The following is an 18,350-nucleotide window of genomic DNA, read 5'->3' as shown; positions in this document are numbered from 1 at the left end:
ACTGCTGTGGCCTCTCCCATCGCGGAGCACAGGCTCCGGCGGACGCGCAGGCGCAGCGGCCATGGCTCATGGGCCCAGCCGCTCCGCGGCATGTGGGATCTTCCCGGACCGGGGCATGAACCCGCGTCCCCTGCATCGGCAGGTGGACTCTCAACCACTGCACCACCAGGTAAGCCCAGGGACCATGGAAGTCTCTGACGGGGTACCAACTCGGTCCAGGAAGCAGGTAAAGCTGCCTGGAGGAGGCTGAGACAGAGACACTGAGTGGGAGTCAGCTGCTGGAGATGGGCAGGGTGAGAGAGCTTGGAAGAGGTCCCAAGAAGAGGAAAAACATGCAAAAACCCAGAAGCGCAACAGAACAGGATACCTTCAAGGAACTGAAAAAAGTTCAGTATGGCTGCATCTTGAAGAACATTCGAAAGAGCCACTCAGGACCTGGCTGTGCTAATTCTGAAATACCTTGTAAGTCATGAAAAAGTGTATGGATTTATCCTCATGGCGACTGGAAATGGGTTTGTCTATGTGTATACCAGTCTATCTACTGGAGTCTCTGTCTTATCATTACAGGTTTAAATGAGAAATTGTTGTATAAAAGGTAACTAGTGATGGCAGAAGACATTAAAACCACAGCAAAGAGCCAACAATCCAAGAAAACTCTGACACACAGCAGCTTTCAATGTGAAATTTTCTGGGGCGAGGAGAGGGGTCCCTATGTTTCTGTCCCCCTCCCCCTTCCATTATGTCCACAGAAGACCCTTCTCTGTTAATAACATCCACTGCTGAACAGTTTTCAAAAGGCTTATGCTAGAGTAGGCATATTAGGAAAACTAAGAATACTACAGTGTAAGTATACGAAGGCTTCTGTGACTAGGAATGGAGATCTCAGGTGTCCCCTGAGAAAGAAAACCAACACACCAGTGGTTTGTCTTTCAGGCACGACCAGGGAAAACCTTTCCACAAACTGTCAGCTTCTAAAACGCCTTTAAGATTCAAAACAAAGTAGAATTTGGCAAAATCAGTAGTACCTAATAGGCAGCCCTTATCAATTTATTCAATGAAAGAAAAAAAAATATTGGAGTCAAAATACTAGGAAATTGTGGGGAATCTGGAGGCCCATGAGAAGCTTCACCTGGACTGCACCACTTGGTTCTCAAAATCCACTCCAGGCCAAGAGGAAGAGGGCACTACTTGGCTGTGTGTGTGGCAATTTACAACTGCCTTGTCAGTACCGTCTGAGAGAATGAAATCTCTCCATGGCCAGCCAGATGTATTAATTATACAATCTAAACATAATTAAGAGGTGTTAGGAGCCCATCTCCAGGCGCTGCAGGAGGTGGCTGACTATGTGTCCCAGGGAACTGCTACGACACCAGTCACTTCACGCACAGTAAAATCTAGGGGCATAGTTTCGAAGAATTAAGCTGATTGGGAAGCAAATCTTGAGTTCTTCTTCGTAGGCGGTGACCATCTGACAAATCCTGATTCAGATCCTTGCTGGACCCACACTGGTAGAAGCACAACTGTCAGAAACGGTGTCCTTAAAATGCCAGTATTCTCAGAGACGCCGACAAACCACAGAGAGAATTCTCCTGTAATCCTCCTCACCCCACCTTCCACTCCCATTCCTCCCCACAGGTGATGTCTGGAACGAGTTCACAGGATACACTAGAGGAAGTTTATACTGTCACTTAATTTGTACCAGGACCGCAGTTACTAAAATAGGGGAATTGAGTTTCCAACCCACCAATCTAGCAGCCTCTGCAAGGATTAACGGCCCATCATAAAAGCCCCATCTGTGCAGGAAGGCATTTGCATCTGACCTTCCTGTCTGTAATCAAAAAAGGAGGCTAACCTCAAGTATGTCTAAATGGTGAGCATGCATCCATTAATTGCTTAAAAACAGAGCCTATTCTGAAGCCCGTCTCTCAGAGTCCTCCCATAGCTACTCAGTAAGTAAATCCTTATTTGTCACTATTTCAATTAGAGTAAAGAGTCTTTAAATAAAAGACTTATTAAGGATGACAAGGAGAGGAGAGAGACCCAGGATACATTTAGGTGTAGCCTGTTTCAGATTACTGGTATATAATAAACATGTGGCGGGGGAAAGGCAAATGGGATTCCAGTTGTTTGTATATGTGCCTACTTGCTAACAAACCTGGTGAATTAGCACTTTAAACAAAGTAATGAACACATTATAAGGGAGCCTGGAAATGGAGTATCGACTCGAGATGAAGTAAATGCACTTCTTGTTTTTAAGCAAGCAGAAGATTCCATTTGTTTTCTAAATATGCACAGCGTGCATACATACTAAAAATGTAAATACATAAAAAATTAATATTTTAACTCAGCAGCGGCAATATCCTCTAATATGTCACCCTGCAGCTGTAAGGAAATTATATGTGGTCATCACCGTGTGATGTTATCTTCAAATCACAAAGGCTCTGCTTCAAGGATCAGTGAGGATTACGCACAATCACGATGGATGGAAGCACACGGCAGTGAAATGACTTATTTCACATCTTTGGAGCAAAGTCAAAAAAGCTTGAAGATATTAAAGTAAATGTGTACTGTCGAAGCAGTGCCTTTGGATGTTGGTTTTATGAGGCAGTGACTCCTTAGCTGATAAATAATGGACCTATAAAGACAATCTTGGACACATAGTGAGATTTTCAATAATGTCCTATCAGTCGATTAGGTTCTTAATGAAACCACATTAAATGTGTTTGGAAGCTGTTAAAATAATCACCACTTGTAGCTGTTCCTCATCAGGTGAAAAAGGAATGATTCCATGCTGACGCTCAGGGTCCTTAAAGTGGGTATAGACTGAATTCTGATGCCACTTTTAAAATTGGCAGGGTTCTACTTGTGAGACAAGTACAGCAGGAATCCAGAAAATAACATGAATGGCAGAAGAAAAAGAAGCCTCCTCTCTTCCCCTTTGGATCATCACTTTGGTCCTAGCCCACCATGAGTTCTTTAGAAATCACGTGTTCTTTTTAGGGTTAGGGTTTAGGGTTAGCTCTGAGTTAATACAAAAACAAAACAAAACAAACAAACAGAGGCTTCCGTGGTGGCGCAGTGGTTGCGCGTCCGCCTGCCGATGCAGGGGAACCGGGTTCGCGCCCCGGTCCGGGAGGATCCCACATGCCGCGGAGCGGCTGGGCCCGTGAGCCATGGCCGCTGAGCCTGCGCGTCCGGAGCCTGTGCTCCGCAATGGGAGAGGCCACAACAGAGGGAGGCCCGCATACCACACGAAAAAAAAAAAAAAAAAAAAACACAAAACTTCCCATTTTTTCCGTGTCTGTGGCTATTGTTTTATCCTGAAAAAAACAAGCATCAACAACAACAAAACCTACTACAACAGATTGGCCTTAGCGTTATAGGACAGTGATTTCCACCCAGTGTTGACAAACTTACAAATGTCGTGAGAAGGCTGCAGTAGGACCCACGGAGACAGACAGCTGGAAGACGAAGTGGGTGAGAGGCAGTGTCAGATGTAAGAGCAAGGCTCTCTCCTCAGTTCTGGTTCCAGTTCTTGCTGCCAACAAGGAGACATGAGCACCACTCCTGTCTGTACCTGACCTCCCATCAGTTTATGTTTTACTCTTGCCTTACCTCCAAAATAGAAAAAAGTTCACTTCGATCAACATTTATGGAATGTGAGTTGGGTGTGAGGCACCATGGAAGTCATTGCAGGAGACAGAGCACTGAGTCAGAGTCAGACCCTTCCCTCAAGATGCTCATGACAAGGTCCAATGTCAGAAGAAAGCCACACTTAAAATGCAATCAATGTCTAAGGAGGACCAGAGAATATTTTATCCAAAGTTATGGAATAAGAGGGGCTTTAACTTTGCAAGATGAGGCAATCATTAAAATATGGGATAGGGGTGGGAAGGAAGCAGGTGTAACTCAATTTTGAATTACAGTTGATCCTTGAACAATGCAGGGGTTAATCTGAGTATAACTTATAGTCGGCCCTCTGTATCCCCCCCCCTCCTCTGCATCCTCGGATTCAACCAACCATGGACCATGTAGTACTGTAATATATACTAGTGGAAAATATCTGCATATAAGTGGACCTGTGTAGTTCATACCCACATTGTTCAAGGGTCAACTGTTCTCAGTTTTGAATTACACTGATTGAAAAAATCAGTAGTGGATGGACAAGAGAGTCAGGAGAAGGAAGGAAGGACCTGGTGGGGGAGGTTTCTTTGGAGCTTTCTGAGTATGTTTTTCCTGTGGATCAAATGTCCAGAAGGTAGACAGATAGAAATGAGAGTCTGGAGATGATGATCATGTGTGGACTTGAGATAGACTCTAAGAAGAAAACAGAAATGAGCATTGGATCAAGACACTAAGGTGCTAAAGGAAAGGAGGTCAGGGAGGAAGAAGAGAAGGAAAGATAAAGAGGGAAGGAAGGAGATGAAATGAGTAACCAAAAGAGGAAATAACTATTGGGCTAGACCACCTCTTGAGGTTGATGGGACAAAGCAGCTCTAGATCACAGATGGAGGAGTTCCCCCAGGCCAGGGTGAGGGAGATCCTTTCTCAAAGGAAGCAATGAGGAAAATGGTATTTAGAAGAAGATACAGAGACATTTGCGGAGAAAAAGTGAGGGAGTTTTTTTGCTCTTGTTGTTTTTAGGAGATTATGTTAATCTTCTAAACACAAAAGAAAGCAAAGATGTCAACTGATTGGAGTGAGAGTTGAGTTGAGGGAAAGTATAGTGAGTACACATGGAAAGGCCATGGTGAGCAAGGTGACAAAGCATCAAAAAGAGTTGTAAGTAATACAATTGCTGAGAAGCAGAAAAGGTCCTGTTGGAACTAGATCGGATGATGAAGTCTGATGACGGTGTTCACACGCGTGCCCTCTGAAGTGGCACTGCTTCAAAGCCCAGGTCTACTGCGTTTTAGCTGTGAAACACTGAGTAAATTGGTTAATGTCTCTCATCTCAGCCTCCTGGCCTGTAAAATGGAAATGCTACTAATCATAAGACTGACCTCCCAGGGTTGCAGTCAGGATTAAATGAAATAATGTATGTGAGGAGCTGGTACATAGGAAGTGCTCAATAAACATTAGTGATTATTCTTTATCTGTGGCAGGCCCAATCAGGACCGACATTGATACCAATGGTCATACTTACATCTAAGTCACTATTTTTGCCCCATTTCATGTAAACACAGAGATATACATGTGTGTAAGAAAAGTAGATAAGTGTAGCCATAGCAATTTTGCTGTCTCTAGTACTTAAGAGGATAGCCTATGAGCCTAAATTCAGTTGTGTTCTTTAAGCATAAACACTCAAAAGTCTTCTCTGCAATTCAGCTCCTGGCCTGTAGTTCTTATGAAGACAACAGCAATTGTAACTTCATTGGGAGCCCTGCCAAGTTGAAAACTTGTAAGTAAGGTCATTTCTAAAGCTATATAAGATATGGTTTAGGAAAAGTCACATGAAGGAGAAAATACAAGTTCTTGTTTTTAATTTAGGAAGGTCTCAATTTAAGCATAGGTCGTGTTCTTTTTTTTTCTGAAAGTAAAAGTTCAAAGAAAAGAAATGCCTTGAAATATTCAATCATCCTTCAGCAGACAGCGTGGTCCCTTAAATAAAACACAAATTCAGAGAACAAGGGAGAGACAATCATTGAAAGTTCCAGAGAGAGATTGGATATGCAACTCATAGTTCAAGCAATAGGAGATAGGGTGACAGATGAGAAATAAGAAAAGAATGTGCACTGCTGAAAAAGAAGATAAGGAAAATAAAGAAGGAGGTGTTAAAAAAAAAAGACACAAGAAAATTGAAAAAATATAGAGATAGAAGAATAGGGCCAGATGGAATGAAATAGAAGGTGAAAAAGAAGAGATAAGAAGCAAAGAAAAATGAGTCACACTAAAAAGATCCTTGATGTAATTAGCATAGGAGGCACTGGAAGGGGATTAAAGTAGACCTTAGGACACCAGAATCAAGTCATTCCTTTGCCTGACATTTCCTGATCACCATCTATGTGCTGGTTAGGCACTGCACTGGGCTCTTAATGCCACTTCCACAGGAAGGTCTCTTGGGATGATCAAATGAAAAAATAAGTGAGAAAATGCTTTAAAAATTATAAAGTGTCAAGAACACAACATTATTGTTATTAACAATAACATGAAAAACAGACCTCATCCCAGCCAAAGCCTTGGAAGTCATACTTAGTTTACCAAGCAGTAACTCTACCTCCTGCTGGTTATTGCCCATATCCACAACAGGAAAACGGCCAATCAAATTAAGTTACACAACGGATGTATGGATATGGGGTGGGGAGTCAGAGAAGGGTGGGGGATGAACTGGGAGATTGGAATTGACATATATGCTATGTATAAAATAGATAACGAATGAGAACCTACTGTATAGCACAGGGAACTCTACTCAGTGCTCTGTGGTGACCTAAATGGGAAGGAAATCAAAAAAAAAAGGGGATATATGCATATGTATAACTGATTCATTTTGCTGTACAGCAGGAACCAACACAACATTGTAAAGCAACTATACTCCAATAAAAATTAAGTTATACAAACATAATGGAATACTATTCAGCTATTAAAAATGACAATTATGTGGATTCTTCCAATTATTTGCCAACACATGGAAATACACAAAGTGATATGAGAAATTACAAAGTAATACAGGCATAACTCACTTTATTGCACTTTGCTTAACTGTGCTTTGCAGATGATTGCTTTTTCTTTTCTTTCTTTTTTTTTTTTTTTTAAACAAACTGAAGGTTTGCGGCAACCCTATGCTGTCAGCAATAAAGTTTCTTTTTTTTTTTTGGTTGCACCTGGGATCTTAGCTCCCCGACCAGGGATCAAACTCAGGCCCTTGGCAGTGATGGCACGGAGCCCTAACCACTGGACCGCCAGGGAATTCCCAATAAAGTATTTTTAACTAAGGTACGTACATTATTTTTTAAGACATAAAGCTATTGCACACTTAAGAGACTACGATATAGTGCAAACATAATTTTTATGTGCACTGGGAAACCAAAAAACTCATGTGACTTGCTTTATTGCAATAGTCACTTTATTGCAGTGGTCTGAAACTGAACCCACAACATTGCCGAGATATGCCTGTACATAGCTGCTGATCACAACTGTGAAAAATGCACGTATATTAAAACAGATAAACAACAAGGACCTACTGTATAGCACAGGGAACTCTGCTCAATATCACATGGTAGCCTGGATGGGAGGGGAGACTCGGAGAGAATGGATACATGTACGTGTAGCGCTGAGTTGCTTTGCTGTGCACCTGAAGCTACCACAACATTGTTAATTGGCTATACTCCAATATAATAAAAAGTTTAAATATTATTTTAAAAAATGCATGTATGTAACCACTGAAAAAGATTAAAGTACATGTGGAGTGATATAAATTATTAAAATTTAGTATGCATTAATGTTTTCATTTAAAGTTTATTTATTTATTTACTAAGGGTATATAAAATAAAAATACATGGCAATCTAAAATAGCTTCCGGCATTTAAAACAGACCGGCAACTTCTTGCAACGTTCCCCAGTAGTGCCTCTCCAAACCGTCTTGTCATACCAGTCCCCAATGATCCACCTCTTAATCTACAATCAGAAAACTCTTCTTGAATCCCTATTGTTGTAATCAACTGTGTTTGTCCTCATTCTAGGTTCCTAGGTTCAAATCTCGGCTCTATCTTCCAACTTTTCTCATTTTGAGTAAATGACTTAAATCTTACTTAGGTGCAGTTTCTTCATATGTAAAATGGAGATAACATTAGTACCTACCTCGGAGGATCATTGGTAGTATTAAATGGCAAAATGCATTCAAAGCAACTAGAACAGTGCTTGTCACGTAATAAGCCCTCAGAACTGTCACCTATTATTAGAAACTCACAGAGAACATGAGCTAGTCAATGCCAAGTGCTAGGTAATTGGTAGAAACAGTCAGCATACCTAGGAATTACGATGTGGGAGATGCCAAAAGGAAGCTGGTCCTAGAAGGGACGGAATCTGAGCGAGGCCACGAGGGAAGGATGGGTAGGATTTTGATGATGAAAATAAGGTAGTAACTGCTACACGTTTTAGTGTGTGCCTCTTTCCTTCTTTCAGCTTACAGCCTCAGGAGCAGCTACAGCAAGATGTAGAGCAGCGCCAACCCACCTTCCCCACATGCAGAAACTGCTATAAAACAGAACTGGCTCCCACCTCTCTGGCTTCAAGTCAGAGTATCTGGAGGCAGAGAGCTGTACACTGGCTCATGCAGGGCTCTTTCCCAGTCCTTAATGATGTTCGATTTCAACTGTTTTGTTTTGTTTTTTTCATTACTCAGTGTTGCAGTTCTATCAGCTTATTCCAAAACAAGGATTTGTTGCTCTTTTAATCTGTGCATTTCAACTTTTTCAAGCTCCTCTTTCAGAAATGAGTGACAATGAATGGAGAAAATTGCAGAAGGGACTCAAAAGGTTTTGTTTTCTTTTTAATGATTTGGAAGAAAAATGTTAACAGGTTTTCTAATCAGTCAGCCCAGGTTCAGAGAGCAAACACTTCTCAGACCCAATGCTAGAGGAAAATTACTTATTGCTCTTTGATGCTCTCAGCAGTCAAGAGAGTGGCAACCCTGAGAATTCTTGGGCCCCCCTCTGCTTGCCTACAGAGAATAGAAGGATGGAAGAAAGGACGGGAGGGAGGGACACACTGAGGGATGGAAGGAAGGAAGTCCGCAATCTGAGTATAGGTTGAGTATTTCATTTTACCTTTAGGGAGTGCCAACAAATTGTCCAACATATTAACAACAGCTAGAGCAGGGCTTCTCAAAGATTGTTCTGCAAAGCACTGGTTAGCTCTGTGAGAGTCCATAATAAATCGAAGGAAGGGGTCTGCAATGAAATGTTTGGCAAATGATGGGCAGACTCCTTCATCTCAGAGATTCACAATGCACATCTACTTATTTAAGGTTTTGAGAAATCCTGAAATAAAGAAAGCTGCTTAACTTTATTTAACCGAGAGTTTCCTAAATTTATTCAGCCACGAGACATTTTTGCATGTAACACCTATTAACCATTGCTTAGAACTCAACTACCATGGAATACAATATGAAAATTCTCGGAGCAATATTTCTTTACTGTCATTCGTCTTCTTCTGCTTACATTCTGGCACAGATTTATGAAGAAAACAAACCAGCATTTAAAAAAGTACTGCATAAAAAAATGTTTAATCTCCTAGAATTCTACCATCCTAACAAATCAGCTATTTAAAATTTTGCAGTCTTCATAGAAAACAAACCTATGGTTACCAAAGGGGAAGGCTAGGCGGGATAAACTGGGAGTATGGGATTAAAAGATGCATACCACCATGTACAAAATGGATAAACAACAAGGATTTACTGTATAGCACAGGGAACTATATTCAATATCTTGTAATAAACTATAATGGAAAAGAATAAAAAATATAGATATATACATATATGTATGTTTAGCTGAATCACTTTGCTGTATGCCTGAAACTAACACAATATTGTAAATCAACTATACTTCAATTAAAAGTAAAATTTATAAATAAAATTTTGCAGTCTTCCCCTCTACAATATTACTCTCAGTATTATCTCCTTTTCTACCTAAGAACTAAAAAGTACAACCTTCCCATTAGACATTCCAGAAAGCCCGATACATTTTTTTTACTGCATCTTCATTTGGATATTTCTCCTTCATGTTTTCTTTTTAATTCTCACCCTCTTCTATGAACAGGAGAAAGGTTTTAGCTGAGAAAGACAAATGGAGGGAACACCCCAGGCTTTGAAATTTGGGGAAAACTTTCTTGAGATGCAGGCAAAATATAAAGAACAAAAATTTATGAAGAAAAAACCTGTTTTTTTTTCACCCCAGTTCATTCATCTTTGCTGAAAGCCTTCACCTCTGGCCTATTCTCACAAACTGTATATTTGCTTTGATAGACTTGAAGGGAAAAAACTCCACACATATGACATCTCCATACGTGATAACACATTGAGGTTATTGGACCTGTTACCAGGATGTGTTTATTCTTATCTGTGTGATAGATTAGATGCAATTTTCTTCCTGAAACAGCTAAGTGCAATTAAGAGGTCTCTGATGATGATCTTAGGTACAGCTCAGATAGAGAATAAATCCTGTGAGTAAATGCTACCACCCTGCAAAGCTCACACACGATAGAGGGAGCAGAGAGGGTGCTTCTCCAGGGCTTCCACTGTTAGACCTTCCCAAGGATGATGGAAATAACTCTACTGACGGCACTGCACGGGGTGAATTACCTTCTGCTTTGTCTATCACTAGGGCTACTCCTAACACCTTCCTGAGTTTAGATAAAAGTCATTGAAATGTTCCAGGAGGTTAACTTACGACTGACTGAAGCAACACCTCAGCTAAAAAAAGAGTTCCAGGACCTTAGGTTTAGGGTAAAATGAAGATAGCAGATAAGCTCATGGTGGCTATGTTCAGAAAGCTGTGTTCACTTAGACTTTCACCGTCCTCCTGGACAGCTACCCCAGATGTCCAAAGGTCCAACCTGCCCAAGCTCAAACACATTATCTTCCTATTTTGGCCCTTGGTAAATAATGCTCCCATTCGTCGAATTTACTTCACCAGAAATCATCCCCCAAATTCCCTCTCCCTTAGCCTGAGGGCTAAGAGATCATCAACTTCTGCTGCTTCTATTAGGTTGAACCATATAAAATTGCCAGTATTTGACCAGGTTTTGCCCACAAAACAGCAATCCCCCATAGGTCAACCTAATATATAATTAATGCTTATTGAAGCCATGCCTCTTGCTTTTCATCCCCTCAGCACTTTTCTCATCAAAGGGCTTCATCTCTCATCTGGATTCTCACAACTCCTCAGGCCTTCTTCTACTCAATCTTCTGTAGATCTTTCTCTTTGCAGAAATGTAATCATAACATTTCCCTCCTTAAAAACCTTCAAGGGGCTTCCCTGGTGGCGCAGTGGTTGCGCGTCCGCCTGCCGATGCAGGGGAACCGGGTTCGCGCCCCGGTCTGGGAGGATCCCGCATGCCGCGGAGCGGCTGGGCCCGTAAGCCATGGCCGCTGGGCCTGCGCGTCCGGAGCCTGTGCTCCGCAACGGGAGAGGCCACAGCAGGGGGAGGCACGCATACCACAAAAAAAACAAAACAAACAAAAAAAAAAACCTTCAAGAGATCCCCACAGCCTTGATAACAAAGCATGTTCTCCTTAAACAGAACATACAAAGTCCCTCGTGACCTGCCTTGCTTCCTCTTCTGCTTCAGGTCACAGCACCCCCGTACTCGGGGCTGGCCTTCTACTTAACTCTTTGTTGGTGCCTGAATAGAAAATATTCTTTGGCTCGTTTTCTGGAATGCTCTCCCCTCCAAATCTCCAAACCCCTCTAATTCTTACTCATGTTTCCAAATCATCTCAGTTATGACCTGTTCCAGAAAGCCTTCCGTACCCACTAGCACTACACACACACACACACACACACACACGCATACCACAAAAAAAACAAAACAAACAAAAAAAAAAACCTTCAAGAGATCCCCACAGCCTTGATAACAAAGCATGTTCTCCTTAAACAGAACATACAAAGTCCCTCGTGACCTGCCTTGCTTCCTCTTCTGCTTCAGGTCACAGCACCCCCGTACTCGGGGCTGGCCTTCTACTTAACTCTTTGTTGGTGCCTGAATAGAAAATATTCTTTGGCTCGTTTTCTGGAATGCTCTCCCCTCCAAATCTCCAAACCCCTCTAATTCTTACTCATGTTTCCAAATCATCTCAGTTATGACCTGTTCCAGAAAGCCTTCCGTACCCACTAGCACTACACACACACACACACACACACACACACACACACACACACTCACTCTCTCTCTCTCTCTCTCTCTCTCTCTCTCCAGTCTGGGTTAGGGTGCTGTCCCACAGGCTCATCTCATAGCCACAGTAATAACATATTCAACACATATCTCCTTCCTTCACTATACAGTACATTTCTTGAATGCAAGCACTTTATCTTATTCATCTGGGCCTCCCCAGAGCCTAGCACAGTGCCTGGTATGGAGCGTGTGCTTAAAATATGCTTGATGAAGCCATAAACGAATGAATGCATTACAGTGTTACAGAGAGAATTGGGAGGTGTTTGGAAAGGGCATATATATATTGAAAAAGTAAACTTTGGGGTCAGTGCACTTCTCTGAAAGATCAACAACTGAAATTACCCGTCAAATTTTTCTGTAACAAATATTGTTATGCCATTCTCAACTCAACAAAGGATTTCCAAGCACTAGACAATGGGTTACCTTACCTTATTTAAAACCTTCACTTAATATACCTAATCTCAGGACAGCCAAGGTGTGTCCCTTCCAGCTTATTTTAGTGGAACCTGCTCATCTAGGGCTGGGGACTTTCAGAGTCATGTAGCCTAGTCCCATGATCTTTTATTCTAGTAGTCCCTCATAAGCCTTAAAAAAATTAATGCAATTCCTAATTACCTACTTCACCATCAGAGGGCTCTGGACATTGGAGAGAACAGAGCTGATTAAAAGTTAAATTCTTCCAATCTCCTTATATAAACATTTATTTATAAAATATGTCCCAGCATAAAATTTTTAGGGTCCACATGCAGAAGAGGTTGGAAATAGAAAAGCCATTATGAAGGTTCAACCTTCTAATGTCTCTCTCTGACTATAATCTCTCCTCACTACAATCCATCTTCCAAAAAGCTTGCGGATTTCCTGCCTATAACACAGTCTTAGTTATCACAGTCACCCCTAAAACTCTCATAGCCCTATTGTCCACAAGAGTCAGTGCAAATTTTTCAACCTAGAACTTTGGGTTCTCTATACCCTGGTTCCAACTTAAATTTTCCAACCATTTCATCTAATATGCCTTCATTCAAACCATTGTCCTTCAGCCAGGTTGGACCACTCTCACTGGCCATGAATGGCCCACATGTTCTACCCCCTGCGCCCATCTCCTGGTAGAACCACATCTGGAAAGCCCACCTTATTTCCCTCTAACAGAATCCTAGCTATTCTTCAGGAAGAATTTTAGGCCCCATCTCCTCCACAATGCTTTCCATATCTTTTATTTCTCCCTCCTCTGAACTCCTACAACCCATTCTGCCTATTGATGTTATTATCCATAAATTGCTTTGTACTATTTGTTAACTGTACTTGTGTCTTTGGTTCACCTCCTTAAGTAGCCTGGAAGATCTCTGTGACCCCTCAAACAGCAACTCAGCACCCTGGAACTCAGTCGCTTCTCAAAAAATATCCACTAATGTGTTTTAACCATGTTAGGAACCTCTTACTAGCTGCTCCTTTGTATCCTAAAGTAAGAATCAGTAGCTGAACTCAAGTTTACAAACTATAATACCAGTTAGATCCGTCCTTGCCAGATTCCTCTTCAAGGGGAGGCACTAATGCCTCCTATTTGCCCGCTTCCCGAGTCAATCCTGACTACACTGGCAGGACTGGCAAACAGCTCACACCCTACAGTGGTGGGGTATCACATTTGTCTAAAGCCTGGAATCTCTGAGCTTCTACTTTCCATTGCCTCTAAAATGTCTGCAGTCTCTATAATCGGGTTTTGCCCTGAATCCCAGCTTGTTATGGCTGTAGACCCGCTCTCGACAGTTCAGTCTTCCTAGGGTATAGATCTTGGACCCTAATGTCTAGTCTTCTTTTTTTTCTTTGGGCTGCACCACACAGCCTGTGGGATCTTAGTTCCCTGACCAGGGATTGAACCTGGGCCCTCAGCAGTGAAAGCTCGGAGTCCTAACCACTGGACCGCCAGGGAATTCCCTCTAATGTCTAGTCTTTAGCCAAGGTCGTGTGCAAAAGGAAATGGATCACCCAGGACCATGGCACCACAGCCACACTTGAAGCACTATCATTCACTTGCTGTATCGAAGGGGCCTGCTTGATACTCTGATCTAGACAACTGGTCATACCTCCTCCCTGCCCAGGAACAAGCCCTACAGCCGGGTCAACCCCTCCAGCATGCATCCAACCAGATTTCTCAGCTTTCCCACTTGCCCAGTGGATCCCAGAATGCCTCCCAGTCAAGCCCTTCATTGTGTGACAACAGCTGCTGCAGGTAAATCTCTTCAAGTTGCTCCTAGAAGTGAGTCAAGAAATACAAAATAACCCACTATTCTGTAAGTTCCCCTCTCCAGACTGTAAGCTCTTTGAGGGCAGAATAACTGTCTTATTCATCTTTTTTTTTTTTTTTTGGGTATTCTGAGCATCTGACCATTAGTAGACAAAGATATTTGTTGTAGGAATGGATGGATGAACACAAACACTGCATGGCTCCTTCATCATTATCCAAATTCCAGGCTGCCTTCTTGATTTATTTCTTTTTGAGATGTGAGTACTAAACTGAGGAGGAAAAATCCCATCTCCTGAAGCAACTGATTTACTTCTAGGTTAATCTCCCTATATTTTTGTGCCTAGGGCTGATGACAAAGTTTCCCCACAGCAGGAGATAATGTAGGCAAGAGGGCGACAGTCTTCTGAGTGACTGTTTTGAATATACTTCTTGCTCTCTTAAGCTGAAGTGCACCACATGCACATAAGGAACCATTATCATGGCTTCAGTCTTCATTAATATGAGGGTCTAAGTTTTCTCAGGAATTGCAAGAGTATTAGTAGAAGATTCCACCTGAATCCACAGATATTTACCAAATGTCTGATAGGAAGCAGTGAAGTGAGTTTTCAGACATGAGACAAATAGCTTGCAAAGAGAGCTCTTATTCTGATGACAAAGGACAAATACGAGAGCCTTCTGGAACCTGGCAGGAAGAACCCGAGCCTTTGGCTAGTGATTTCTGAGACTGTGAAGGGGGTCTCACTCACCAGCACAGTAGCCCATGAGGTTGAGGAACTGCTCCTCTTTACAGCTGGTCCTGCAGCTCCCACCAGCCAGAGTAACATGAGGGTGACAGGACGTGCAGTCAGATTCCGATGGGCCGTGGCACTGCCTGCAAGTGGGGTGGCACTCTAGAAGGAAAAACAAGAACCAGGATTGGAATTAGCAGCTCAGCATGTAAACACATGAAGTACTTAATGTACTCCACAAATTACACTAAGAGCAGACTTCAAATACTAATCATCTTTTGAAGATTCCCGAGCAAGCCTGGCACACCCTTAGGCATTGACCGAAAGACGGCATTTCTAGCGTCAGTGAAAACACTGGCCATGAACAGAACGTGGAATCTAGAACCACTGAATGAGAGGAACTGGCTGCTCAGCATGACCATCCTCATCTATATAAGGACGTCCAGGTCAAAGTTACAAAGCAGAAAAGCAAGTGGTAAGACTGTCCCTCTCTAAAATTCAAAGAGCGAGACAGGGAGAAGAGGGAGACATTTTGCTTCTTAGAAATCCCGGGCAGGCAAAGGGGAAACCATCCACAGCAGGGGAAGCTAAAACTTCTCACTGGAGTCGGATGCCAGCCAGCCGTGCTCTCCCTCCAGGCCACAGCCTGGATGCCTGTTTTAGCAGCAACACTTAATTAAAATACAAAGAACTGAAAAAGGCCTCTTTCTGGAGGTGATCCCGAGCCCTGTTTGAAGTTCAGTCCCTTAGACAAAACTGTCAAAGCTGTTTTCCCCAGAAAAACCACCTAATTACTGAGAGGTACTGCACTGAAAAAGAGCAGTGAGTCCCAGTAAGTGTAGGCAATAAAGATAAGGATGGCAAAGAATCAAAGAAGGTTGCAGCTGTGGCTGCATTTGTGCTGCCAAGGTGGGCAGCAGGGGCAAGCGCATGGAAAGAGATGGAAGGATTTCTCTGCCAAGGACGAGAAGGTCTAAGCCTGTCTGATTCCAAGAGGAGGGGAGGTGAAGGGCTGGAGCTGGGTAGAGCTTGCTGGAACTGATGACAAAGAATTCCCTTCTGGCACAGAGCTGGTGGGAAGAAAAGGCACAGAGTTCCAGTAAAGTCAACTGCCTCTCATGTCTTCTGGCGGGAGGCCAAGGGAAGATAAGGAGTCATAGGGGGGAGAAAAAAAAAAAAGCAAGCAAGCAAGAAAATGAACTGCTGATTAGAAGGCTAGCATGAACTATCACCCCTTCTACATTCTTGAGGCTCTTAACTTTGCAAACGCACGTCCAAAAGATACTAGTGCTCTCAGGACAATCTCCCACCACCCAGTGCTTCCTCCGTGCCAGAATATTTCCAATGACCTTGGTGCCCTGCCGCCTGCAGTGCCCTCCATCTGTGGGCTTCAAGCAGGCAGAGGCACAGGCAGAGAAGAGTTAGAGCTACTCAGACTTTCCTCCCCAAACAATTTTCCACACACAAAAACCAACCGGGCGAGGGTGAGAGCACATAAGGACAGACTACAGCTTTCAAAGACAACCCCAAGGGCTTCCCTGGTGGCGCAGTGGTTGAGAGTCCGCCTGCCGATGCAGGGGACACGGGTTCGTGTCCCGGTCCGGGAAGATCCCACATGCTGCGGAGCGGCTAGGCCCGTGAGCCATGGCCGCTGAGCCTGCGGGTCCAGAGCCTGTGCTCCTCAACGGGAGAGGCCACAACAGTGAGAGGCCCGTGTACCGAAAAAAAAAAAAAAAAAAAAAAGACAACCCCAAGTGACAAAGAAACCAGGAACCACCCCCCCCACACTGAGCTTGATAGAGTGTTTCAAGTAAAGCAACCCATCAGGGGCCTACAGAGACTAAAAAGCTAGTGGAAGAAGACAATTCCAGAAGGAATATAATATTGATCTTCAATGGTTTAAATCTGTGTTCGCATTAAATTTCCTCTTTGGTGTTGGAGGCCAGATGAATCTTACAAGTGTTAATTTCTTTCAAAAATATTTTACACATTTACTACCTGTCTTCCGATTCCAGAAAAACACACCAAACAATTTCATAACGATGGGCTTTTTCCTGTAAGTTGGCCTCAACACTATTTTTAGAAATAAAACCACAATCATGATAGAATGCGTTTTGTCTTGTCTTTTTTTCTGTAGATACAAGAAAACACAGTGCTACAGTAAGGTGCTTAAATTTTAGTATTTTGTCGAGTCCAATAAAACTCTGCACTGATCTCAATTGGCAATTTCTAGAATCTCTGTCACTGAAATATAAAGGTGCTCTTAAAAACATACTGGACTGACATGTCAAGGAAGCAAATAAATACCTCTCTCTCCTTTTGCTCTATTAGGCTGCAGCCAGGGGAAGGGGGGCCGAGACCTGCAGAGGCAATGCCAAATGCCTGATCCCACACAAATGCATGAGAACCTGTAGTAGCTCATCTCCGTGATGATCACCATTAAATCCACCCCTCACTATATGAAGAGGGTAAAGCTGATTCTAATTTTTCATTTCATCCACACTTCCCTGTTGGATGAACAGAATTTCACTTGTTCCCCTCACTCTATCCCTTGACTCCTACAAGTTCAAGACAAGGATTCACAGCCCATTCCTAGTCCCCTGGTATGACAAGGTTTCTAATTACAGAGTCGGGGTGCATTATGAAGATAAAACACGGACACGGGGAGTATGCCCCAGCATGTTACATACCCACCTGTACAGCTGCCTTCCAGGTTAAAGTACCCATCTGGGCACTGGAAGAGGCACTGCCCATCCAACAGCACGTGGGAAGGCCAGCAGGCTGTGCAGTTATGCGGGCTCTTCCCTGCACACCCAAAACAGGATTGGTGGCAAGCTGGAAGGAAGATAAAGCAGAGGAGACAATCAGGAAAGCCACCGTTCGACAAGGACAGTAGCTCTGTCCCTCCTGTTAACATTCCTGCATCAATCTAAGTTCTGCACATTCACTGAGTTTTTTTCCAAGGACAGGGCACACATCTCACATACTTCTTTCTCAAGGATGTATCCTACGAAACAGGCGTCTGCGGAACCCAGATTAAGAAAGGCATAAATGCCACAAAACAGAAATAATCACTTGCAGAGTCATCCATTTCTTTCTTCCCATGTTCCCATTCTTAGAGAATGTCAGATAAAGAACAGCAAGCCACAAACGGGTCTCCTTCCCTCAGGATAGTGCCTCTACCATCACACATCAACAGGCTGCTGATGAGGCTGCTCAAATTAAAGAGAAAGGTGGTGGGGGCTTCCCTGGTGGCGCAGTGGTTGCGCGTCCGCCTGCCGATGCAGGGGAACCGGGTTCGCGCCCTGGTCTGGGAGGATCCCACGTGCCGCGGAGAGGCTGGGCCCATGAGCCATGGCCGCTGAGCCTGCGCGTCCGGAGCCTGTGCTCCACGACGGGAGAGGCCGCAGCAGAGGGAGGCCCACATACCACCAAAAAAAAAAAAAAAAAAAAAAGAGAAAGGTGGTGGAAGCCTTACTTACTGATTCCACCAA

At 43.2% G+C, this 18,350-nt stretch overlaps 1 protein-coding gene across 18 annotated transcripts in view; it reads right to left on the bottom strand.

Annotated features, from left to right (window-relative positions):
- The window catches only part of FRAS1 (Fraser extracellular matrix complex subunit 1), a 474,502-nt gene that overhangs the window by 176,253 nt on the left and 279,899 nt on the right, over positions 1-18,350 (bottom strand). For all 18 annotated transcript variants that reach the window (XR_003680571.1, XR_003680570.2, XR_003680569.2 and 15 more), the window contains 2 exons: positions 17,551-17,691; positions 14,875-15,018 (listed from right to left, as the gene is read on the bottom strand). Coding sequence is in view for 15 of the 18 variants with exons in the window: in XM_024115434.2 (XP_023971202.1) it covers positions 14,875-15,018; positions 17,551-17,691 (285 nt within the window). In the remaining 3 variants the exon portion in view is untranslated. The remainder of the gene's footprint in view (positions 1-14,874; positions 15,019-17,550; positions 17,692-18,350) is intronic.

This window comes from Physeter macrocephalus, chromosome 7 (genome assembly GCF_002837175.3).
Source record: "Physeter macrocephalus isolate SW-GA chromosome 7, ASM283717v5, whole genome shotgun sequence".
Lineage (NCBI taxonomy): Eukaryota > Metazoa > Chordata > Mammalia > Artiodactyla > Physeteridae > Physeter > Physeter macrocephalus.
The sequence above is the reverse complement of the archived record's forward strand: the minus strand, read 5'-3'. Positions and strand labels throughout refer to the sequence as shown.